At 46.0% G+C, this 25,796-nt stretch overlaps 1 protein-coding gene across 1 annotated transcript in view; it reads left to right on the forward strand.

The window, feature by feature from the left end:
- The window catches only part of LOC144823272 (sodium channel protein type 2 subunit alpha-like), a 662,530-nt gene that overhangs the window by 492,271 nt on the left and 144,463 nt on the right, over positions 1–25,796 (forward strand). The window contains exon 24 of the mRNA XM_078681628.1: positions 2,096–2,377. Within this exon, the coding sequence (XP_078537754.1) occupies positions 2,096–2,377 (282 nt within the window). The remainder of the gene's footprint in view (positions 1–2,095; positions 2,378–25,796) is intronic.

The raw sequence follows: 25,796 nt of genomic DNA on the forward strand, positions 1-25,796 counted from the left end.
TAGAGAGTAACCACCTAATGGTCTATGAGGCCTCTTCATCTGCGTCTTATTCAAATGTACCAAGAAGTAGCACAGACAGTAGGTATCCGATTTGTCCTGATCAAGGCCCGTGACCTCCTCGTATCATGTTATGTGTGTTTGATATGAAGCTTTGAAGACATATGGCAGTGTACATCCTCTGCCTCTCTTTCTGTTGTACACCACTATTAACATTACATGTAAGCAGACACTTACATTTAGAAGACAAGCAAAAGTGATTTTAAAGCATTCAGAGTCGGACCTGCCTACATAATAATCACAAAGAGCAAACCTATAATCTGTGAGAAGTGACTTTATCCGTGGTCATTGTAGCCTCTCTTAATAATGTCAATTGCAATATATGAATTCAATATATAAACTAGGGATGCAGTTTACCAATCTCAGCCTTACAGCATTCCTCTTAATAACCACAAAGGAATTGCAAGTGCTTCACATTGAAGTGAAATCTGGAATATTGTGTCTTCATTGTGCAATATTTGCAGAACAGTGACACATTGGGTTACTACTCTTGTCATTGTTTGGTATCGCTAAACGGACACCATACTTCTTGCAGTTACAAAATAGCTGTGGTGAACAAGCAGTATTGATCAATAAATGTTGCTGTACACCTTATGTTCACTGCTAATACTCAGTTTGAACAAAAACAAGACTGAAGGGGAACACCATGCTATGTTGAGGCAACAAAATGTCTGGATTGCATGTGCCACTGTGAAAAGTCACTTCCATTGACATTATAAAAATTATTTCCTTGACCTTGCTGCTCAGTATTACTCACAGCACGTTTTTCAAGCCTGCATGCAGTGATGCTTCAAAGCCAGCGATTCTTTTATTAAAATTGCGTTTTAGCTTTGCATGTTGTTTGAGGATTTCATACTTTTTGAATTGGATGAGTTTTAGAAAATTATACATTATATCAAGATACCTAATTGGCTCTGCCTTTATTTTCAATTTCGAGTTTTCAGTTAAAAATATGACATCATTGAACACACACAACGATTATTGACTTGATCAATGATAAACGTACCCAACAGTCCATGCATCATAGGAAAGGATTGTCAGTTTTGTATTCCCTTTAGTGAAAAATTATAGTAGTAAAATGTAACTAAGTAAACATTTGGTAGCAAAAAGTCCCACCTTGGAGCGAGTTGATTCTCAGTGAACGTATAATACATCCCTTGACTCACGCACAAACTATGTAGTCACCACTGGTTGGTTATTGAGACCAACGTCGTTTTATAGCCTGATTTGTTATGGGCTAAAAAGCATTTTTCAGAAACTTTTATCTCATATTCGTTTAAAAAGAGTGATAAAACCAATAATATTCTTGATTATTTTTAGCCTAGCACTGCTCAGCGTGTGCTTAATATAATTTATTAAATAATGTATTTTCCAGTTAAACTTGCTCAATACTTTGCAATCATTTGAAAAGTTAAGTGCCTGAGTTTTTCACGCAACAGTTTTTTTCTAGCTATATAAATAACTATGAAAGTCTCAGTGTATACATTGATGCTCTCAAATAGGTTTGTGAATTATGCTACCAACGTGTTTTTCATGTCTCCAGTCACATACTGCTAACGTTGTAAAATAAGATTGCATGTAATAATGAGACATATGCATCTCTATAGAGTTCGTTTTAAGAAAGTTTAGCTGATGCGTCCTACAGCTATCTGCTTCCTTTTCTGTTTGCGAAGTTCATGAAATCAACCCACTCTTTCTTTGTTCATCTTTGTGTACATTTTTATTTATTGCTTTTATTTGGTGTATGCATTTTTAACCTGTACATGTATCTTTTTTTTCCAGTGCACACAAATTCTTTGACTCCACATTTCCACAATCAGGTCTTAATTTTATTTTTACTTTCCACCTCTTTTTATTTATGCTCATCTAGATATTTTAGTTCCTTCTCCATTTCTGTTGTTCCATTTCCTTGAAATTTCCTGATTTTAAAATGGCTTAATCCTTTACTTCACACACATTTGGAAACCATTACAAGTTATATTTTCAGAAGGTTGCCTCGTGGATTCTTATTTTATATATGTTTGCGATTTTTTGCTAGGTGGTCGTTAATGCTCTCATAGGAGCAATTCCATCCATCATGAATGTGCTTCTGGTATGCCTCATATTCTGGCTAATCTTCAGCATCATGGGCGTAAATCTGTTTGCTGGTAAATACTATCACTGTGTGAACACCACAACAGGCGAGATGTTTCTAGTTACCGAAGTCAACAATGAAACAGAATGTGAGGCATTAATAAGCCAGAATGAGACAGCCCGATGGAAGAATGTAAAAGTGAACTTTGACAATGTGGGAGCTGGATATCTTGCCCTACTTCAAGTAGTAAGTCCTTTATATTTCGTAATGTTCATTGGGATCTTCTAAGAAATTATTTTATCTTTCTCTGATATTTTTATGTCTTTCTTCTTTATCACCGAGGAATGCTAATCCATTTTATGTGTTAGCTTTCTATGTTTGAGAAAAGTTTTAATTTTAAAGTCACAATCTAGACTGGAACTCTGAACTGGTATTACAATGTTAAAGTGCTTGCACACCAATAATGGTACATGCATTTGCTTATAATGCAGTCAATCCACCTTTACGCTGATTAGTTCCCAGACTATAAGCCTGCATTCCAACCCATAGACTGTTTTAGATTATTGTTTCACTATTTGCAGTGGGCCCAGGAGAGGTTTCTCTACTTTCAAAATGTTATACCTTTTTTCAGTCCAACTTCTGTAAAACCTAGATAGACAGACCTTTATCAACACCCATAGCGTGTGCAGGGGTAGGTCTTACAAGACTGTCAATGGTAACTTTCTCACTCTGAAGATCATAGTGAATTGACCTTTCTCATTTGAGCCTGCCTCCCACATTTCTTTTTCTAAAAAATCCTGTTTGTTTTTCAGAAAAATCTTCAAATCAAAGTTTTGGAAAATGCATGTCATCCAAACAGAAAAATATATTCAAGGATGATCCCTTTGGCAATGTATCTGTTGTTTGCACATTCTGAATATTTCAACAGAAAGTCTCTCTTTCAAAAAGCAGAAATCTATAGATTGTGTTTCAGCCTCCAAGCATAGCTGCAAGTGTGAATTTACAAACTCAGAGAGGCATAGGTACATTCACCTCATAGCTATAATACTGTAAAAGAATTCTATAATTTGCATCAATAATTTTTTATTCTATTAAGGACAGAGAGGCGAGTATTATGCTTCTCTTTCCTTTGCTGCAAAAAACAGCAACCAGTATTGTTCAAAGAACAAACCATCACTACATTTCCCATGATCCAAGACCACCATCTCTATGATCCACCAATCAGGTGCTATCTGTAACTATAAAATACTTATGGTCCATAGTCCTTCCTCTTTCTTTGCAAAGTATACCTAGGAGTAATTTTAAACACAGATTATTGAACAGAAAACCAAGACTATAGATCAAGTCCAAACAAGAAGAACCTTCAACTTCTTACTGAATTAAACTACAGCCTCATCCAACCCAACATGGTTAACTGCTTACTCCTGAAATCAAGACCTCAGACTGTCACGCCTGGATGGTATCTTGCATATTCCTTAACGCCTAGCCAATGACCCCCAACTTCTATGTTGTTTTGGTTTAAGAACCTGAAAAAGAAAATTCGTGGTAATATCCCCCATATTGGGTTGTACATATAATAATATCGGATGGGCAACAGAAAATTGATATATACCAATGTAAACTTATATATACATATATAGCAAAATGATCCTGGCTGTGATAATCCATGGCTCCATGTCCTTAATAGAATTGAAAATTCTTGACGTGAATGCTATAAGATTTTTTATTCTATGTCAGGAAAGGAGGCTTCGGATTATGCTTGTTCAAAGCTGTGCCACCACACCAGAAGCCACATCCACAATAGGTTTATGAAAGAACTATTTAAATGTGGAATCTGAGGACCAATCGGCGGCCGCCATGATGTCCTCTAATCGAGAATCTGAAGAAAAAGCTTTGCAAGCCATTGCTACCCTTTCTGAATGTGCTCTGAATGTAGAAGGATCGATACCTGCATCTACCAAAATCTACTTGACCCAGCGGGCTAGCGTCATTGAATAAACTGGACCAAATGGTTTCTGTAGAGATACCACTAATTGACCAGCATGATCTCTGCATGATTTGCATGCCACATCTTCATAAACTTTAATAAATTTAACAACACACAATTTTGGGTTATTTGGAACAACTGGATAACTAATACATTTAGAGTTGGTTTTCATGTGTTTAGGAATAAGAAAAAATACTCCTACAGGAGTAAATACTCTCTTCCTGCTATGTCAAGTGCCTTGATATCAGAAGCTTTTCGATAAGAAATGTAACATAGTAAAAGAGCCAATTGAGCAGAAAGCTGCTCCCGAGAAAGATCCTCATTGGCGGGCCTCTTTCATATACATTTTAAAACCACATTAATATCCAACAGAACAGAATATTTGGGAGTGGGGGCACACCATCCGGTCTCCACTAAGTAATTTGCAAATCAAAAGGATGTTCTTCGATCGGTTTACCATTTATTTGAGGTGGAACTGCAGAATTATGGGAAATGTAGAATAGTTTTTTCTTTGAATACTATTGGCTGCTGTGTTTTGCTGTAAAGGAAAGAGAAGCATAATCTGAAGCCTCTGCTTCGGACATAGAATTCAAAAGCTTTAACTTACAGCAGTTTTGACCAATAACACTCTGTTGTGGTCATCCCAGGGGCCAACATTGCTGATGCTCCAATCTCCGACAAGGTGCGACTATATTGCCAGATCATTGTTCATCATCAGGTTTTCCAAAAACCTCATGTCACTTGTCGAACTGTTATGCAAGTCTCATGTTTAAACCTGTGTCTGTGGAAATCTCATCATCGCCATCCAGAAGCACACCGGCAGCAGCAAACTCCAAGCACTTTTGAAAGGAAAAGCTGGGGAAGAGAAGGTAGCTACTGTTCTTCCCATTCTTGTTGATTAAATTATGGATGGAGTGCACACATATGTGAAGTAAGCACTCTAGTAACCTGCACATGTGCTCAACCAGTAGGAAGACAAATTTTGGCGATGAATGTGAAGAATGTGCAAAAGGGAGAATTTATAGTGCTTAAAGAACCTCGTACTTCCTTCAACTTCCTCTCCCGGCTTCACCCCAAGCTTCATACAATTATTTTGTTATTCACAAAGTAACATGATCTGTAAGGCTGCCCTGACCGCATTTACTTTCAATGTAGTTGTGAAATCAGGGAAACACATATGCAAAGTGCCACTCACCACCCTAACAGCTAAGAACAATCCACACTATTAGCCGAGAACAATACAGATATGAATAAAAAGGTCTCACGCACTACAAAATGATTCTTCGGTATCCAACAGAGACCTTGCTTAAGTGTGACAAATAAAGAAAGGAAAACATACATAAACCTAGCCTTTTCTTCTACATCAAGAAAAACAAAGTCGAAAATGCAACCCAATGTGAAAGAAGTTCCTCTCGGCTCCCTTGCAGTGAGAGTATTATACCATCATGAACTTATGGAGTCCCACAAATATCCTCTCATTCACTGATCATATTTAATTCTTACATTAAACAATGCTTGAACACTGAAGAAGTTCTGACTTCAGTGTGCAATCTTGTGCAAATAACATGATTGTCTCTCTTTATGGAGGGAAGCCTCCAAATCACTGTGGCTAAGACAAGTTATACTGTTCAGCTTTAAGCAAACTCTAAACTCTCCCACAGTTGGTATATAATAGGATTCCTGTAGAGAAAGTTAAAACTTAGAGCTCTGCTTAGACTCTGAGATAACTTGAAATGACAGGTGTCTTTGGCAATCAAATTAAAGATATATTCTTGGCTTGTGAACCTGTAGATAAAAATGCTGTGGATACTACTATCTCAGACATGTACAACTTGTTTTTCTTTGAAGGAAGTCTTTTCGAGTCATGGGGTCTAGTGTCTCCACCTGTTAGTTGTATTGCATATGGGCATTGACTCCATTGTTAGATTGTTTTTACCGCACTTAGGGCAAAGTCGAAGATGGAGCATATAAAATACAATAAATATGATCAGGCAAATTAAATTAAATAAGAGCAACAGGAAAGGAATAGAGTCTGCAAAAACCTACGGCGACCAGGGAGGAGGGTAAGCGCATGTAAATCTACAGCACTTCATGCCATGAATGGATGCTTACAGGGTAATTAACATTTTCCATTCTTGTCATGTGCAGCTGTAGATACACATGCTGTGCATCAACTGTAAAACAGTCCTCCTAAAAACAGTGGCTTTGCCAGACGGTGTTGCAGAAGACTGGAAAAGTGTTTGTAGGGGAGCCTGGTCAACTTTAGCTTGCTGTCTGGCTAGAATGTCCAGAGTAATATTTAGTTAGGGTATGTGGGGTAGACCAGGTAACTGCAATGCAAATGTCAGCTAATGGTATATTACCCACAGAAGCCATAGATACCCCTTTTTTGCGATTGGAATTAGATCTAGTAGGGGCAGGAAGGGATCCCTTGGCATAACACATTTATATACATTTGACTAACCAACTTTGAAAAGAGCTTGTCTCTTATGAGTCTTGGAGTATGACACAAATAGATGTTGGGGCTTACGAAATGGTTATGTTCTATTAATGTAGTACATGAGTGCTCTTTTAATGTCAGAAGTATGCTGAGCATGTTCTACTTGAGACTCTAGTTCTAGAAGGAAGACTGGCAAGTCAATTGTCTGATTAAGACTGAAACTGGAACCCACCTTAGGAAGGCATTTTGGATTGGTTCTGTGGACCACTCTATATTGATGTACCTGGAAAAAGGGCTCTTCTAAAGTAAAAGTGTGTATCTCACTGACTCGTCAGAAGGAAGTGATGGCTACAAGGAAGGCCACCTTCCAAGACAGGAATTGCAGGTAGATGGCGGAAATATCAACAGCATGTGAATCTACAGCAGTACATGCCCCAAACAGATGCTTACAGGGTAAGTAACCTTTTCCTTTTACTGTCACCAGTGGCAAGGGATCTTGTCTTTCACCCTAAAACAAATATGAGTGTGGTAGAGAGAGTTACCTAAGTGCACATATTAACAAGTTGCCCAAAGTGTAGTAGTTATGGGGGTGCTAGAGATCCCGGCAGCAAGATGGCTGCCACATAACAAGGATCTGCCGGTCGATTAACTCATCCGCCATACATCAGAGGTTCTAGGGCCAAAGTGGCACTGAATGGGCTTGCAATTACACCCTAAACAGTGACATGACTGGTGCCATTATTTTGCTGACTGCTAAGATTGAGGTGCCAGATTGTAGCTCAGCCTGCTGGGGCCTGCACCATGGACCCCGATGTTATCCCGGTCTTCCTCGATACGTGGCAAGATTTGCGGGGTGCAGAGTCCCCATGCTCCCGTGCCCCCGAATAGCTATGAGGACTGCCCTGAGGTCTTGATGAGTCTCTGCCTCAGGGAAAAGGAACTCTTGCTGTCCTCTGCAGTGATGTATACTGCCAGCTGTGCAAGATGGGACCTGCTTGCGCCCGACTGACCTGGCTCAAGGTGCCTGCCTGCGCCTGCATGGCGGAACCCTGTGCTACATGTGAGATTCACCTGAGAGGGATGCGGTCCTCTACTGCCATGGCCCTTAGCATGAGCAGGCATACTGTGCCCCCCAGATTTGCTGGACACTAGGGGCGCTTGCAGATGGGCCTGAAGGCGGCACATCGACCCTAGCCAGGGGCACGAGCTGTTGATACCAGCGACACTGAGGTGAGCAGCAGTGGAGGGGGCTGCTCGTGGTGTATTGGAGACCATTCTGGGCCCCTTTGAGTGCTGTGCCCCCTGCTCACCATGTGCACTTGAGGACAGACTGGACCTCCTCCCACTGGTGCTAATCCTGCTCTTGCCCCCATCCCATCTCTGCAGGGCTTGGTGTGAGTCAGGACCCAGAGGGAATTCAACACCTGCAGGGCTTCCCTGCCCTCTCTGACATGTCCAACTCGGGCATCACCACCTTCTGCAGGAGCTCTACACCACACCCTAAGGGTTTCCCATCACCAATTATGAATTACCATTTGTGCAGACCCCTTTGGGTGGCTGCTCATGTCCCCAGGTCCCAGGAGTGTGGTACGAGGATTGTGGAAGGACCCAGGATGTTCTTCCCTCCTCCACTCACACAACATAGGGAAGTTTAATGCTCAACAGCCCAAAATGGCATTTGAGGGTATCTGCAAACACACCACATGGAGCACCCCCCTGAGTTAACCCAAAATGCCAACATAGAGGAGTTGGACAAAAAGGAGATGATGGTGGACGTCAAGAACAGCCTCCACTCTATTGCTGCCAAAATTGATCTCCTAACTAGAGCTTATAAAGGAAAGAGTAGACAAACATGATGACCGCTCACGCCACCTGGAGAGTCAAATTTCCGACGTGGAGGACACGCAAACTGTTGCAGGACAACATCTTCTTCACATGGACAAAGTCCTGGAAGTCATCAAGCTGAAAAACAAAAACGTAGAAGTGTGATCCAGCTGCAATAGCCTCCAAATCCATTAGGTACCCTAATCCACCGTTATCGAAAAAATTGAATACTATGTTGAGCGCATGTTGCGGTCGGTATTTGAAGACGTCCTCTTGGTAGTCTTCATTGTGTTGCGTGATTGTGGCACACTTCAATCAATCAATCAATCAATCAAAGAACTTGTAAAGCGCACTATTTACCCCTGAGGGTCTCAAGGCGCTGAGGGGGGGCGGGGGGTGCTGCTACTGCTCGAAGAGCCAGGTCTTGGGGAGCCTTCTGAAGGTGAGCAGGTCTTGGGTCAGCCGCAGATGGGTGAGGAGGGTGTTCCAGGTCTTGGCGGCGAGGAAGGAGAAGGATCTGTCACCGGAGGTTGTTCGTTGGATGCGCGGGACAGCGGCAAGGCAGAGGCTGGTGGAGCGGAGCTGGCGGGCGGGTTTGTAGAAGTTGAGTCTGTTGTTCAGGTAGGCTGGTCCGATGTTGTGGAGTGCTTTGTGTACGTGGGTGAGGAGCTTGAAGGTGATCCTCTTGTAGACGGGGAGCCAGTGCAGGTCTCTCAGGTGGGAGGAGGTGTCGCTGCGGCGGGGGATTTTGAGGATCAGCCGGGCGGAGGCGTTTTGGATGCGTTGTAGTCGTCGCAGGTGCTTGGCTGGGATTCCTGCGTTGCCGTAGTCCAGCCTGCTGCTGACGAGGGCTTGGGTCACTGTTCTACAAGATCCACTTGTAGATCCTGCGAAGCATGCGGAGGGTGTTGTAGCAGGAGGAGGAGATGGCGTTGACCTGTTTTGACATGGAGAGGGAGGAGTCGAGGATGAATCCTAGGTTGCATGCGTGGTCCGTGGGTGTTGGAGCTGTTCCCAGAGTGGACGGCCACCAGGAGTCATCCCACGCAGAGGGGGTGGGGCCGAGGATGAGGACTTCCATCTTGTCTGAGTTCAGCTTCAGGCGGCTGTTTCTCATCCACTCGGCAACGGCCTTCATTCCCTCGTGGAGGTTGGTTTGGACGGTGTGTGGGTCCCTGGTGAGGGAGAGGATGAGCTGGGTGTCGTCGGCGTATGAGATGATATTCAGGTTGTGCTGGTGGGCCACTTGTGCGAGGGGGGCCATGTAGACGTTGAACAGGGTTGGGCTGAGGAATGAGCCGTGGGGTACGCCGCAGATGATGTCAGTGGCTTCTGAGCGGAAGGGTGGGAGGCGGACTCACTGGATCTGCCAGAGAGGAAGGACGTGGTCCAGTCCAGGGCCTTCTTCTGGACTCCGGCTTCTTGGAGGCGGATTCTTAGTGTGCAGTGGCAGACCATGTCGAAGGCAGCTGACAGGTCCTGGAGAATGAGGGCAGAAGTATCGCTGTTGTCTATTTGGCGGCGATGAGGGCTGTCTCGGTGCTGTGGTTTTGTCTAAATCCGGACTGGGATGGGTCTAGGATGTTGTTATCCTCGAGGTGGCGGGTCAGCTGTATGTTGTCGATTTTCTCGATGACCTTTGCCGGAAGGGAAGCAGGGAGATAGGCCGAAAGTTCTTGAGGTCTTTGGGGTCCGCCTTGGGCTTCTTGAGGAGGGTTTTGATTTCGGCGTGCTTCCAACTATCCGGGAATGTCACTGTGTCAAAGGAAATGTTGATGACCTTCCGTAGTTGGGGTGCGATGGTTGCGTCTGCTTTGTTGAATACGTGGTGTGGGCAGGGGTCTGACGGTGATCCTGAGTGGATGGAGTTCATGGCTTGTGCCCTCCGACAGGTGCACCAGCATGACCTATAGTCACTAGAATTCTCAATTATGGTGACACAAACATGGTACTATGACTTGTACAAGAATGCCGCATCATCAGTATGAAGGCAATAACATCTCCTTCTTCCCAGACTTTAAACTTGTGGTACAGGCTGCCCATCATGAATTTCTCCCTGTTAAGCAGCGGTTCCAAAAGGCTCACCTATTTCTTATTGTACCCTCTCCAGTTATGGATTCAACACAATGGAAGACCACACGACTTCACCAACTCTAAAACAGGGAGGAAATTCACCCATCAGCTGCCGAATTCCAAGGACACCCCCCTCAAGTGGGATCTTCGCCAAAATAAGTTTGCTGCCTTAGCAATAATGAATAGGGGGTCTACCGGGGCCACCTAAAGAAACACAACTGTCTATTGGGGATCTCAACCTTGACCATTATGCCTTCAGTTTTGGAACCCTTTCTTTTAACTGCGGAGCTGACTCGGATTGCAGAGGAATTCACCGCCCTAAAGCTACTCAGCTACTAAAGCTATTCAGCGGCCACCGAGACCAACCTCGCAGCGCCTCGTGTCCCTGAGGAGGCTGACTGCGTGGGTGCTGGGAAGAGGAGGTGCGGGCAGGTGAGAGTGCCGGCGGGGCTGCGAGCACGCAGGCAGGGACTCCATTGTCCAGGAGCCCCTGCGCGCCCATTCAACACACCTGGGCTGCTCTCCCCGCTGGCCACACCCCCCTGTCCACTAACCAATTAGCTACTAGGAACAGAGATCAAAACTGCCCACTATCCCTGCTTCGCGGGAGCGGGCCTGGAGAAGCCCGGGACAAGGGCGGGACCGTCTGTGGCCGTCCGGGGCCGAAGGAGGCCGGGCTGGGCCAGCCCTTTAACACCTGTAGGCTAGTGGCCTGTGCCTTGCCACACGTTGGATATGGCGACAGAAGAGGAAACCCCGGGGAAAAAAGGTAGATTACGCAATGGGTCATTGGAGAATTATTTTCCCAAGAAGAGTGAGGGTGAAAAGGATTCTATCCTAGCGGAGCGTAGGGCAGAGCGGCGTCGCTCAGTTGAGAGCTTGAAACATAGACCCCTCACTGATAGTTCCCTGCTGGATTTGACCCGGGAGGGAGGTTCTGTAGACTTGAGTGTGGACAATGTTAGCCAAGAAGGCGTCCCCTTATTGTTCCGTGACTTTGTATCCACTCCCTGTTTTCCTTTGGATAACATTATAATTGTTTCTCCTACCCCTAATCCTACTCGCGTCATTGCCACATCTAAACCCAGGAAACAGAAACCCAAGCTTTTATTTGCGGCCCAGATCTACCGCCCACCACCTAGTAAAAAAAGGAGGAAACTTAGGGTGGCACCAGGAAAAGCCAAAACCCCGCATACTGAGTTCGGTAAAGGGCCAAAAACCCCCATTTTATCTGACATTACCCCAGCAGTTGATCAGGATTTTACACCAGCAGTAGTACCACCATTGGGTCACAGTCCGTCTGAAGTAGCTATACAGGCAGTGGTTCCTGATGGCAACACTAGAGCTGCAGCAGCTGTTACTTCACCTCCCCCCACATTGATAGGGAACTTGGAGTTTCTGTTGAGATCTCTCCTTTTACCTATCAATGAGTCCATTAAAAAGGTGGAAATCAGACTGACCATACTGGAAGCCGCCATAACTAGCATGACCACTCTGACTAAAACCCAGGGGAGTGGGGTGGCGCATCTTACACCCTCGACAATGCCCCTTCCTAACTCAGTTCTAAAAAACCCTCCCGCCCCAGCTCAGCCGGCCAAGCAAACTCTACAGTTCCAGGGTAGAGTTGACCTTTCCTCTCAAAACCCACCGCCTCCAAAACAATTAAAGACACCAGGAACTGAATCAGGTGATGCCCCAAATAAACCAATCTTAAAGGCCACGACAAGCAGTAATCAGAATGTCCAAGGGGAAGGTCGAAATAATAAGATACCACATAAAAAGGTCCCACAAGTGGAGATTCCCCCAGAAGCAGTGCCCTTTGTGGTGGTCTTGACAGGGGTCCCTCAGTTAGCAGGAAACAAGAAGGAGGGACACGTTGACCTCAAGAATAAAATCATTCATTGGTTGAGAACGTACAGGCCGATAGCGCCCAATATAGATGGGGATATAGTCCATGTTAGAAGGATAAATTGGCTGGGGAGTAGAACTAAAAATATAGAGGGGGATCTAGTGGTGGTTAATTTTAGAGATCCTCGGGCTGTTGATTATATTTTAAACTGGCCACCAGGAAACGGGGAAACTTGCATCACCCCTCGGGCCTTAACATATTTTTATCCCAGGACAGAGGCTACCCCTTTTAAATATTCAAATAAAATTCAACCCTATAGGCCTTCTCTTACCTTGCCCTTCAATAATAATTATCCCCAGTATGGGCAACATTTTGCCTTGGTGCCTGACCAGCACCTTGCGTGGTCTACGGTCCCTTATAGACATACGAGTAACTATGACACCAGGATGAGTCGTCTGAGACCTTTTACCCCGCTGGACACTTACAATCGGTTTTCTCAGCTCTCTGGGCTGGAAAACTGCGATTGAAGTTCAGTGCCCGGGGGGGAGTTAAGTGAACTCCCGGGGGGGGGGGGAGGCCCCACGACGACTCTGTGGTAGTGTAGATATGGGGGAAGTTAGGCCACTCTCAGCTCAAACTGTTATTACCAACATCATCACTGAGGCTTCTATGTCAGCTAGGCCTTTGACTAGCATGGATGGTTGTCCTGCGACCCCTATCCCCTTGGTACAGGAGGGGGGGTGTTGCATGACCATGGTGGACAATGAGGGTGGGAACGGGGAGGGACACACCATAGTGCCAAAAGGAAGGCTGGTAATAAACCTCCTGGAACATCGCGGGGTTAAAAAGGAAGTTAGAAATTCCAGAGTGGCACATGTTCATTGGGAGGTTCGATGTTTGTCTGTTTCAGGAAACTTGGAGCCTATCCCCGCTACACAAAGCGGGGTATACCACCTATTTTTTGCCAGCAGTAAGCAAGGGAAAGGGTAGACCAGCGGGGGGCCTCACGGTCTGGATCAAAATAGAACTGGATTGGGTGGTTACACGCCATACCTTGGAGTGTAATGATATACTCCACCTCTCCTGTAGAGGTAAGGTGGAGGGTAGTAGGCTTGACCTTTTCAATGTTTACGCTAGAGGGGCCCCTGGGGACTCTGCCTCTTTGACTTTAACAGCTCTGGACTCTTCCTTAGCCAATTGCCCGTCATCAGCAAAGATCATCGTGGGGGGTGATTTTAATTGTACGTTTGAACCCCTCCTCGGAGATGACCCCTTGGGTATTTAAGAGGAGGATTCAAAATGGTCCATTCCAACCTTATCCCTGCCCCCCATTAGGAAATGGTCAGCTAGGGCAATCCAAATCAATGCACTGACTAGGGACCACAAGTTAAGAGCCCTTAACGGTAGGACTATATCCGATCAGGTAGGGGCACTGACCTTCAATAGACTTACTGGGCCGTCCCGAATTGACTACATCCTAATGGATGTTAGTTTTTGGGCAGACCTTATTGATATGGAGGTCCTCCCAAGTCAGGATAGCGACCACAATCCCCTGTGTTGCAAGTTTAACTGGGATACCCTTAAAGATAGGAGGGATAAAGTCACCTTAAAAACATCTAAAGAGGTTATCCCATATAATAACAATCGCAGACTGAAATGGGATAAGGCTAAACTTAAGGAGGATGATCTAGGGGCCATTAAATCTTTGGTAGAGGGCTTGTCTTCTGATTTGGAGGTCTGGGTTGGCGAAAACCAAATTAGCAGGCTTCCTTACCCCTCCCTTGATTCAGTTTATAAAGCCACAATAGATCATGTTGGTCAATTTTTTACCTCGAAAGGGAAAAGCAATAGGGCTACTGTTACACCCCCCACTCTTAATAAACCTTGGTATACAGATCAGTGTAAGGGTAAAAGAAAAAACCTGACAAAAGCCCTGATTTCTGGGGATCCTTTGCTGGTTAGAGCGGCCAGGAAGGATTACCTGAAAGCATTATCACTGGCCAAACGCGAGTGGGAGGAACAGCATTGGCAGGACCTATCCAATGCCGTGAGTAGTAGGAACCCAAACCTTTTTTGGGATTTGATTAATAGAACTAGACAGAGGAAATCGCAACCATTGGCTGCACACATAACTAGTCAGCAATGGTTTGATCATTTCTCATCCCTGTATGGAGGCATCGAGGAAACAGCCAGCCCTGGGGCAGGTAGTTTGGGTGATGGGGATTCCTTAGGGGTGGACGACCTTCCATTTACGACCACAGAGGTAGTGACGGCGATCAGACATCTAACCCCCAAGAAAGCAGCCGGGCAGGATGGGATTCCTGGAGATCTGTTGATAGTGGAGCCACAGACTTGGGCCAAATTAATTGCCATAATAATGAATATGATTACTAGGGGCCACCAGGTGCCAGATTCTTGGAAAGGTGCAGAGGTAGTAACCGTGTTCAAGAAGGGGGCAAGAGAGGACCCTGCGAACTACAGACCTATCAGTCTGATAGATATAATTCAGAAAGTGGTTGGCAGGGTCATCATCTCAAGAGTAGGAGATTGGATGGAGGAGGTCAGTATTCTTTCCCACCTACAAGCGGGTTTTAGAAGAAAGGTAGGGACGATGGACCAGGTCTTTCGCTTTTTTGTTATCTATTGGAAGGCAGTTACCATCAAGAAAGGTAGTTTATATATCGCCTTCATAGATCTCAAAACAGCTTTCGACCTGGTCCCTCGCGCAAAATTATGGGAAATCCTAGGAGAGATGGGATTTCCCAGTGGTCTCCTGAACCTAATCATAAAGCTCCACGAGGGGAATTACGCGAGGGTCAGATGGGGATCCCAGGGACAGTTAACAGATAGGGTCCCTGTGAGGAGAGGAGTACGCCAGGGCTGTGTTATGGCTCCGACCCTTTTCTCCCTATTCGTGAATGGAGTGGTGGACCATCTGAAGGGGGAGGAGGCGGATGCCCCATCCCTGGCGGGGGAAAGAATTCCCACTTTACTCTTCGCCGACGACACCATATTAATCTCCAAATCCCCAGTGGGTCTGCAAAAACTCTTGAACCGGTTTAGCTCCTTCTGTACCATCCGAGGCTTAACCATCAACACCTCAAAAACTAAATTGATGGCACTCTCCCCCTCTAAAAGATTCAAAAATAATTTCCTGCTCAATGGCGTTCCTCTGGAGTTGGTTGAATCTTTTGATTATCTTGGTGTCCGGATAAATAGCCGTATGACCTGGAAGAACCATTTGGCCAAAATGCTACTCAGTCACCGAAGAGTATCTGGGGTGACTTTGAGGGAGCTCCGTGAATCACGTAGTAAACCTGTCTCCCCGGCCATGGCCATTTATGAGGGCCAGATTCTTCCTGCGGCATTATATGGCTCTGAACTCTGGGGGTTTGAAAATGTTTCAGAGCTATCGACAGCGGAAAACGAATTTCTAAGGAAGGTGGTGGCTCTTCCTACTTCCACCCCACTGATCCCCCTGAGACTAGATCTGGGTAGAAGAGCACTAAAGGACTTGGTAAGGCTACGCCCGTTGCTCTTTTGGACTCGTTTGAGAAGAACTGTGGAGCTTGCAAAATATGCTGAAGGGCTGGATGATCTTCTGCTACTGGATACGGGTAAAAAAATAGGATGGTTGAATAAATTGAAAGACCTGGCTCTTAACCTGGGGTTAAGGGATGCATGGGAGTCACAATCGCCACCACCCAAGGAAGTGATCAAAAAGCTATATTGGGACTGGGTACAGAGTAATGCGCTGAGGGTTACGGATGGGGGCTCACTCACGGATCAATTTTTGTTATTTAAATGTGTGAGAAAATTGGAGCCCTTCCTCGACCTGATAACCAAACCTCTGGATCGAGCGCTATATCTGAAACTGCGATATGGGACGCTTCCGGTGCATGATTTCACGGTGAGGTGGTCAAACTCTGGTGCCCCCCTGCGTTCATGCCCTGGCTGTGCAGCACCAAAGGAGTCTGTGGCCCACCTATTTTTTGCCTGCCCAGCTTACAAAGGGGCGCGGAAATTTTGGTTGAAACCGGTTTGCAGGGAACTGGGGCTGAGGTGTCATAGCCAGGCACTACGTGTACTTTCTACGGACTCTTCATCTTCCATCATGATTTGCGGGGTGGCAAAATTCTTGGGTAGTGTGTGGATGACGCGCTCCCGATTACTGAAATTGCATCCGGGGGGCCCTACGGTCTGATGCTGTATCCGCTGGTAGCAAACTAGTGTCTGTGGTGTACCTCTTTCTTTTATTCGTTTTAATAATTTCTCTGGAGAATTGGAAAATGTATATTGCGTATGTATTCTTTTATGGTGATTAATTTGCCGAATAAAGATATTAAACGGTAATACAAGGTTAAATGATTTAACTTAGTTGTTACAGTACAATCCGCATTGACTGAGCCCCTGAACTCCTCTCTGATGCACCCTCACCAACCTCTAATGGGGGTCCTTCCACTGCTCGTTGACCATCCGGTTGGTCCATGACTGGGTAGTTGGTCCGGCTATCTGGCACCTCACAGGATGACTTCCACTGCATTTTGCTATTGTTTGGGTACGTTTTGGGGAATAAGGTGGGCTAGGGACTCTCAGCTGATTGGGGAGGTTGTAGTGGAAATGGGTAGATATGTTGAACTGTTTGTTTTGACTTGTTTGTTCTTTACATGCCAGGCACCTGGCGAAACACTATGTTACCTTAAGGCCCCCTTGTGCATGTGCACGGAGCCCTGATCACCCAGCTATGTCACATACCCCTCCCTCAGATACAGAATCACCACCATACATGCTTAACCTGGAATGTCTGCATGCTCAAAGACTGATGGAAAACACAATAGAGACCATGTGGACGTATGCTTCCTGAAGGAACTCCATTTAACCACGGCAACTGCTCCCCACCTTCAGGCTGGATGGATCGCAGAGACCCTTGCATCCCTGTGCTCCAGCCATGCTTAGGTTACCGCCATGCTCATCCATAAAGGGCTGCCTTGGCACACATGACAGGCGCTATGCAATAGAGACGGGTGATATGTAATTATCGCTGCCACCCTGTATACACATCCTGTCATTTTGGTCTCTGTATACAATCCCAACATGGAGAGCCAGAAATTCTTTGTAGGAGTCTGGTGCTTAAATACTGCCCTGGGACCGATATTTGTGGAGGTGACTTTAAGGTTATCCTTGATCCAATACCACAGCGCAGCTCCAGATGCTTATGCAAGATAATTGCCTATCTGATGTCGGTGACTGAAAGATGCTGACAGCAGAGAAGGCACTTGTATTACAGCCACCCATGGTACATGGCTTAGAATCGAATACTTGCTACTCACACGCAATGTAATTACCTTGGCCACGGACGTGGTTTACTTGCCTTGCAGGTTATCGGACCATGCCCCCATCCTTCTGGAGATACTCCCCCCGCTGGTCACCCCACAAGCTTTCATTTGGCAACTAGCCACCAATGCCTTTCATGATCCTGTCTTCAGGGCCAAAATCAGAACGGCAATCATTTACTACTACGCCCACAACAAGGGTGCAGTGGCCTCCCCGGCTACCCTGTGGGAAACCTTTAAAGTAGTAATTTATGGTGTATGTATAGCAAAATATTTGGGAATACTCAAGGCGATTCACCTCCAAATAGCCACACTGGAGGGTGAGATCCACACCATTTAACTTGAGTTCTTCATGGAACACAATATACACACTCTTGTTTCTATCAGAGAGAAACTATCAGCATATGACAAAGAAACTCAGTGAGAAACTTGCTACCTATACATGGAGGCAGCTATAGGTACTATGGCGAGGCAAAAGTTCCGGAAAGACACTGGCCAGGGTGCTTTGTAAGCAAAGGGACGTTTCATATGTCATGGAGCTTGTCAATGACCAGCAGATAAGCCATGCGCAACCTGACGACCTGCTTCAGGCCATGAAATTGTTCCACTCTTAGCTGTACCATGCCACTGTCATACGTGACGCACCACCCACCTTGACACAATTCAACAGCTATGGCTCGACCAACGCTGCTACCTTTACCTTCATGCCTCCTTCATGGTGGAAAAGGTAACTCAGGTAATCCAGAGCCTGCCTGGAGACAAAGCACTGGGGTTGGATGGACTCACTACATCCTTCTATAAGGAATATGCTACAAATCTAACCCCCCACCTCCTAGCTTTGTACAAAGACTCCCTACCATCCAGTTTGTTGCCGTGTAAGGCGCGGGGAATGGATGCGCTACAGAGAGGGGAGCTCCCTAGATCACTCAGGGAATCTACTTTGGTAACCTTTCTTAAACTACATAGGGATCCCGCTCTCCTGGCCTCATATAGGCCCATAACGCTACTCAACGCGGATTGTATGATCCTGGGGAAGATATTGGCAGATCAATATACTCAGGTCCTGCCTCAACTAATTCATCCAAACCAGAATGGTTTTCTCCCTAGGCAAAGTGTGTCGCAAAATATACGTAGACTCTTCCATATACAGGATAGAGCATGGGAACGCTTCCCAAAAGCAGCCTGCCTAATATTGGACCTCGAAAAGGCCTTTGATACACCATCATGGCCATATCTCTTCGCAGTTCTCAGCAAAGTGCGGGCTGGCCCGACTCTGCTGGGGTACACGCAACTTCTCTACAGGGGCCTTACCACCAGGGTGAGAATGGGGAGGTACATCCCAAATCCGTTTCAGGTGGAGCGTGGGACCAGACAGGGCTGCCCCCTGTCCCCCTCCTCTTCGCCCTAGCAGTGGAACCCTTGGCCATTAGGTTGAGGCAGGGGGAGAGGCCTGAGGCATTCCAATTGCAGACACGATGCACAGCGTATCGTTATATGCTGATGATCTTCTGATATATGTGAAGAATATCACTAGTGATCTAACGCCGATCTGGGCAATATTACAAATCTTTGCGGAAGTCTCAGGACTTAAAGTCAACTTGGGAAAATCAACGGTCTTTCCCCTTAGCCCTCACTTCACCCCGTCTGCAATAACGATAGGACCCCACACCATCGGGTGGAGCACAGCGGTGCCTCGATATCTAGGGGTGAGATTATACCATTCACCCGAGGACCTATACGAGGGGAACCACCGCAAAACATTAGCTGGGTTACACGCAGCAGTTTGCTTTTGGAAGACCTTACCCCTGGCCCCCATAGGACGGGTGGCCCTAGCAAAGATGATTATGGTTCCCAAACTGTTATATTCCTTTGCTAATCTCCCAGGGATACCACCTCGCTCCTCCTTTCGAGAATTGTAAACATTACTCGCAACGTTGATATGGGGTGGTGGCAGGCACAGTGTAGCCCTCCAAACCCTCTACTTACCCACCACACAAGGGGGCTTTGGGGCCCCCTCCATTGAGGCCTATTTCCTGGCAGCACAGCTTCAATGGTTGTCACACTGGACAGCTGACCGGCATACGGAGGAAACATACACTAATGTGGGTCAAGTACCACTCCCGGCTATCCGGAGACTGTTGATGCCAGGTACTAAGCCTTTGCGTACACACCCCCTACAAGTATCGATTGCCCGCACATGCATGATGCTCATATACTGTATGTCAAAGGGTCGTCCCCTCTATTCTCCGCTGCTCCCATTAGTTGGTTTCCCGCTCCGGGAACACTATTATACCGCAGGAGCTCTCCAGATGTGGACGGAGTGCGAGGTGACGGAGATGGAGTCCCTGTTTGAAGACGGGCAACTGAAAACATATGTCCAAATGATGGACCATTACGATCTCCCTCCGGGACAATCCCTGGTATATAGGTGATAAGTAGACAGCGTCCGCCAGTATAGGGACCTCACGGACGGAGAACCGCCAACGCACCCGGTTTTACAAATGATCCTACGTATGGGGGTGGGCAAACACTTGGTTACGTGGCATTACAAGGCAATCAGGGAACTGATTACGACCCCATTACATAGCCTGCGTCAGAAATGGGAAGATGAGATAGGAAGAGTACTTAACGACAAGAAATGGGAAAAGGCATTAGAATACCCCAAAATGGTTTCAAGAAACGCACACTTCAAAAACATTCAATTCAATCTTCTACACCGCGCATACTTAATGCCGCATCGGCTTCACCGCTTTTTCCCAGATACACAGTTTGCCTGCCCCAGATGTCACACACTCAAGGCAAACTTCAAACACATGTTTTCGGACTGTCGCATAATCCAATCTTGCTGGGATAGGATCCATCAGTTACTGGAAGCGACGGTTCACCTCACGAATATTGACACATGGGAGGCATGAGCCTTGGGGGTCTTCCGCAGGCGGAAGACAGAAAAGGTGCAGTGCAGATTTGCGTCCCTGGTCATTCTCCTAGTGAAGCGGGGCATAGCCATGCACTGGAGGGCTCCGACAGCCTCCCCTGAAGCTGCCTGGATAGGCGCTGTTAAAAAATGGGGGGTGGTGAAGAAGGAATGATAAGAGAGGAGGAAGTGAAGGGGATCCGTAAACATCCCATCTCCATGGAATGGGCACAACTCATGTTCCAATTTGCGCAGGAAACTACGCAGGATGGCTCCCGCGGATCTACCCAGTCTCAATCCCTAACCCCACCCCTGTCCCCATTGGCACATGGCAATACCGACACGTCATAACTGGAGTGGGAGGAGGACTGACCATATACTATGATCTCCTCAGACTGGAGCCCTGACTCAGCATGGGAGAGGTAGCGTCCCTGGGACGACACACGCCCTGATCAACTGAAGTCACAGATACCCTACATTCGTAATGCAACCAACTAAGAGATAGAAGATTTCCATAACACAAAGCACAGACCCACTGACCCCTCTTCCACCCCCTTTCTTCCCCTTAGTTAATTGTTATATGTTTACCCCCCTGTCACCTCAGGCAGGGGCTTATGAGGAGTGGGAACTTAGGCAGGGGCATATACTGCAGTAGTGGTCAAGGATAGAATAGGGGACTAGAGCTTCTCTTGTATCCTTGCAGAACCCCACACATGTAGCCACTGGATATTGGTCAGCCCAGTTGCACACACACTAGTCCACTGGAGATGCAGTATCCATGTAATTATGTAATCTTGTGCTAGAGCTCTAGGTTATAAGGAAGGATGGATATGTTGCAAATGTTGATATGGGCTGACAACCTGTTTAATTCTGTTTTCATGCATTAACGCAAACTGTATGCCAATGTACCACGAAATCCAAAAATTCCCAATAAAAGAAATTTAAAAAAAAAAATCCAGGTTGTTGCCGCCATCCCTAAAAGAAGCGGTCATTGTTGCGATATTGAAAGCCGATAAACCCCTCAACCACAATGGCTCGTACCAACCACTTTCAATGATGAATAACAACAAGATATTTGTTAAACTCCTTGACAATCGGCTCCTCCCTTTATTTCCAAACCTTGTCCAGCCAGAATAATTGGGATTTGTACCAGACTGTTCACTGCCCATATCCTCCAAACAATGTTTGCCCTCTTGCATGCCAAAGATTCCCAACTGGCAGCCAACACTACACTGTAGGACACCACTAAGGCATGTGATTCCCTGGAGTAGCCATATTTATTTAATCTCCTTCTGTGGCTTGGGCTCAGTCCTCGGTTTCTGTGCCTGGTTGGTCTCCTGTACGCTTCCCCAACAGCGCACCTTTGCCTCAACTGCATGATTTCTGCCCCATCTTCAATTACTCGGGGGACCAGGCAGGGGTCTTATTTGTAATGAAACCACTAGCTGCTCATCAGTGACAGCATCAAACCCACAGGGGACTGAACATCACCGTCAGAGGGATACTGGAGTCCATGTTATTGAATGACATCACGCTTTATGTACTGGAACCACAAACGAACATGTCCCCATATCATACCAGAGGTAGTTAGATTTGTTGGGTATTCTGGTACCAACATCAACTGAGCTAAATCTACTCTATTACCTCTCACCTCAGATACACAGCCATTTGGAGAAGTGTGGTTCAATGGTTAGAGCGGCAGACCCTGATGCAGAGGTCTGGCCCGGGACCAGGGTTCAATTCCCGCCTCGGTGAGTCTTGGGCTCAATTTCCACGGACCTGATAATTCTCGCCTCGGTGCCTATTTTGATCATGGGTCCCACTCTGCAACTCTGGGCAATAGCTTGCTTAATCTCCACAACGGCCCCAACAGCGCTGGGATGCCTGGCTTCACCTTGGGGGTGCCCAGGAGTGGACATTTCACAGGGAAAAGCCAGGAAGGGTTCCACAGCGGTATGCGTTACAGCACCAGGACACCCCAGTTGGGGTATTAGTGCGCTTTACAAGTACAAATTACAATTACATTTGAATCCAAATACCCCCTACAGTGGGCTACTGACCCGGTCCGCTACCTGGGAATATGGCTCAGCCAAGATACAGACAAACTGTGGAGGGTGAATTATGGCAGGGTCATGACCTGGCTGGAGGATTGGATTCCGGCCTGGACCTAGCAGTCCCATTCCAGGGTGGGGAGGATAGCCATTGCCAAAATGGTTGTCCTGCCTAAATTGCTCTTCCTCTTCATCAACCTCTTGATCCCGCTTACTGCACAATTTCTAACAAACCTTTTGCTCAAATCTGATTTCTCTAGTCTGGGAAGTTAAACAGCCAAGGATCGCATGGGAGAGGCTCACACTATCTTACCAACAGGTAGGTCTGAACACCCCCTACATGCACCTATAAGCATTCTGTGCACAAGCTCAATACATACACTTTTGGCTATAACCCACACGGTTTCAGCCTCACACTGTGGTGGAGGTGGGCCAGGTGGCTCCATGCCTCCTCGCTACATCACTATACACAGTAGCTTGTATTGGGCGTGGGACAGACTGCAATGATGCACACAGCTGTTAGGTTTCTACGCACCCACAATCCCCCTTGCGCGCAACCCCATGTTCCCCCTGCTGCTGGACGAGGGTGTGGGATGCGGTCCCACGGTGGGAGCTCCTCATGTTTTGGTACCGCTATTCAGACGGTCAGTTTTTGCCCCTTCTTGAGGCTGATGAGCACCCCACCACACCATGGTCGATTCCCTCCTTTATCACCAGTTTCACATTGCATGTCGCACACTACATGACATGTTCCTGTGCCACCTCCCACATTGCAAGCGCTGGAACACCTGTTAACGAATTCCTCCTCCCATAAGTTAGTCACTCATCTGTATGTCAGGATGCAAGAATAATTGTGGGGTGTGCCCCTACAGTTTGTGCGGCAAGGGAACGTGACACAAGCCCTCCCATCTCTGAAGCATAATGGACTGACTGCTGCAGTAAGACCATGGCCCTGTTGCCGAATTACAGACTCCGGCTTATCTACTTCAAGTTCCTACGTCGAAAATAACGCACACCTGTTCAACTGCATCATATGGACCTAGTCAAGGAGATGTGGTGCCTAAGGTGTGCCGCCCCACAGGCCACATTCCTCAATCTAGCATGGGAGTGCCCTCATGTAGCTAGCTACTGGATGTCTGTTTACAGAGACCTGACCCAGATTACTAGTCACTCGTTACCACAGACCCCATTGATTGGCCTCCTGGGATACGTCAAAGATGTTCCCTCTCAAGTCCGACACCTCCCTGCTATTCTATTACTTCTGGCAAAAATACGTGTGGCGATCCACTGAAGCAGACAACCCACGTCTAAAGTGGCAGACTGGCTGCATGATGCTGTATACTGCCAGGAGTAGCTCTCCAATTACTGGGAGCTCATGTAGCTGCGGTCCTGTCCAAACGACATTTGAGGGCCATTGGTTACTTACTTGGAACAAAGAGAATTAACTCAATCTTTGGCCATGGCAGGGCCCTTGCCGGACATAGAGACTACCCCCGTCCAATGATGAGCCCTGTATACATTGATTGTCATCTCTGCATTCACCAGCTGGATCAGCGTGCTCTGTGGCCAATGATACATGCATGCCTGATTAATTTGGCTACTGCCCCAAATATGGTGTAACCTTGCCCTTAACTCCATCACAAGAAAGCAACATTTTGTTGTGTAATTCCTATAACCTGACTTCCACTCCCCCACCCCTTCCCGTGGCCCCTCCCTTGCTGATGTTTCTTCTTTGTAAAAATGCCAATATTTTTTTTTTAAAGTGTAGCAGTTAGATTTAACAGTTGAGTGAGGGAACCAGACCATGTCTTTGCAGCTTAAGCATCACTTCAGCGATTCAGCTTAAAAAAGAACTTGATTTAAAGTGGTATGTTTGGCCTACACTTCTCACTTTGGGATACCACTTCATATTTCAAAAAACAAACAAGAACCCTTCAGCCAATTCATGTTTCTCCTTATTAGGGGTCTGGCATTAGTAGGAACACCACGTTTTACACTGCCTTCTAGTGGAAAGAGCTGCTTCACCCATCAAAAAGCTTGGAACAGAACTATCACATAACTTCAGCAGACAGACCTTGCTGATATTTTTGAGTCATATTAGAATATTTGTTCAACATTTCTAATTGATAAAGAGCACTCTCTTGTGACCAATTGTTGTATGGTTGTTTTTACTTTCTTACTTTTATATGTTTCAGTTATTTTAACTGAATTTTACAATATAACAAAATTACCTAAGTATCCCTTATTTTGTGCAGAGACAAGCCATTCAGTGTCTTGTTCATAGATGTGAACACAATTGCCCATTCCTCATTAAGTAGTTATGCCATTTTCTAAAATTTTTAATACAGCTAAAACTCACCTTCCACTGGGTACCCCAAGCAAGAAGCCCTCCTTGTCCCATAGTTCAGAAAAGCCATAGATACCTTTCACTGCTTCCAGCACACTGTCATAGTATTTCACCAACATGAGATGCGTCCAGAAAATATGAGCAGGGCAACAAGAAAGGTTTGGGTCCTGTCTCTGACCGGCTTGGACCACAACAATCTACTAAACAGAACAAGTAGCCAGTCAGGTTTACTTTTTATGTTATTTAATCACACCCAGCCTGTAAGTACTGAGTGATCCACTGTTTTATTTGAATTTTTTTATTTTATTCGATTTTTTTTCATTTACTTCTTTGCATGTCATCAAAGGCACAGTTATCAAACAATCAAGCATACATTGAGAAAACAATGTGCGCAATATATACAAGTGTTGAGTCTGTACAAAATCAATACTCAGAATTCAAAAACACCAAAAACAGAAATGTACAGAAAATAAATTCATACAATACATAGCAATAATTTAAATGAGCACCAGTCCTTCAAATTGTATACCAGAAGACAGGTGGACAAAAAGGTTCAAAGATACTGCCTGTCTGTCTTACTAAGCCTGTGATTGGATACTTATAGGATTGTACAACTGGGGGTAGAGCGAGTGGTATTATTTCAGTCCCTAGGTGCACCCTTCTTCCTTGACACAGGCTCGGGGTCAACGCGTTTCGAACCACAGAAGGATTGTGGGTTCTCCTCAGGACACGGACTGGGTAGATCCGTAACTGTAAATAATGAAAATGGAATTTGGTGTGAGTATTGTGCTGTAATTACATTAGGGTGTGCTCTCTGACTCTGGAAGCAGATATATAGAAAATACCT

The sequence above is a fragment of the Lissotriton helveticus genome, chromosome 3_1, assembly GCF_964261635.1.
Source record: "Lissotriton helveticus chromosome 3_1, aLisHel1.1, whole genome shotgun sequence".
NCBI lineage: Eukaryota > Metazoa > Chordata > Amphibia > Caudata > Salamandridae > Lissotriton > Lissotriton helveticus.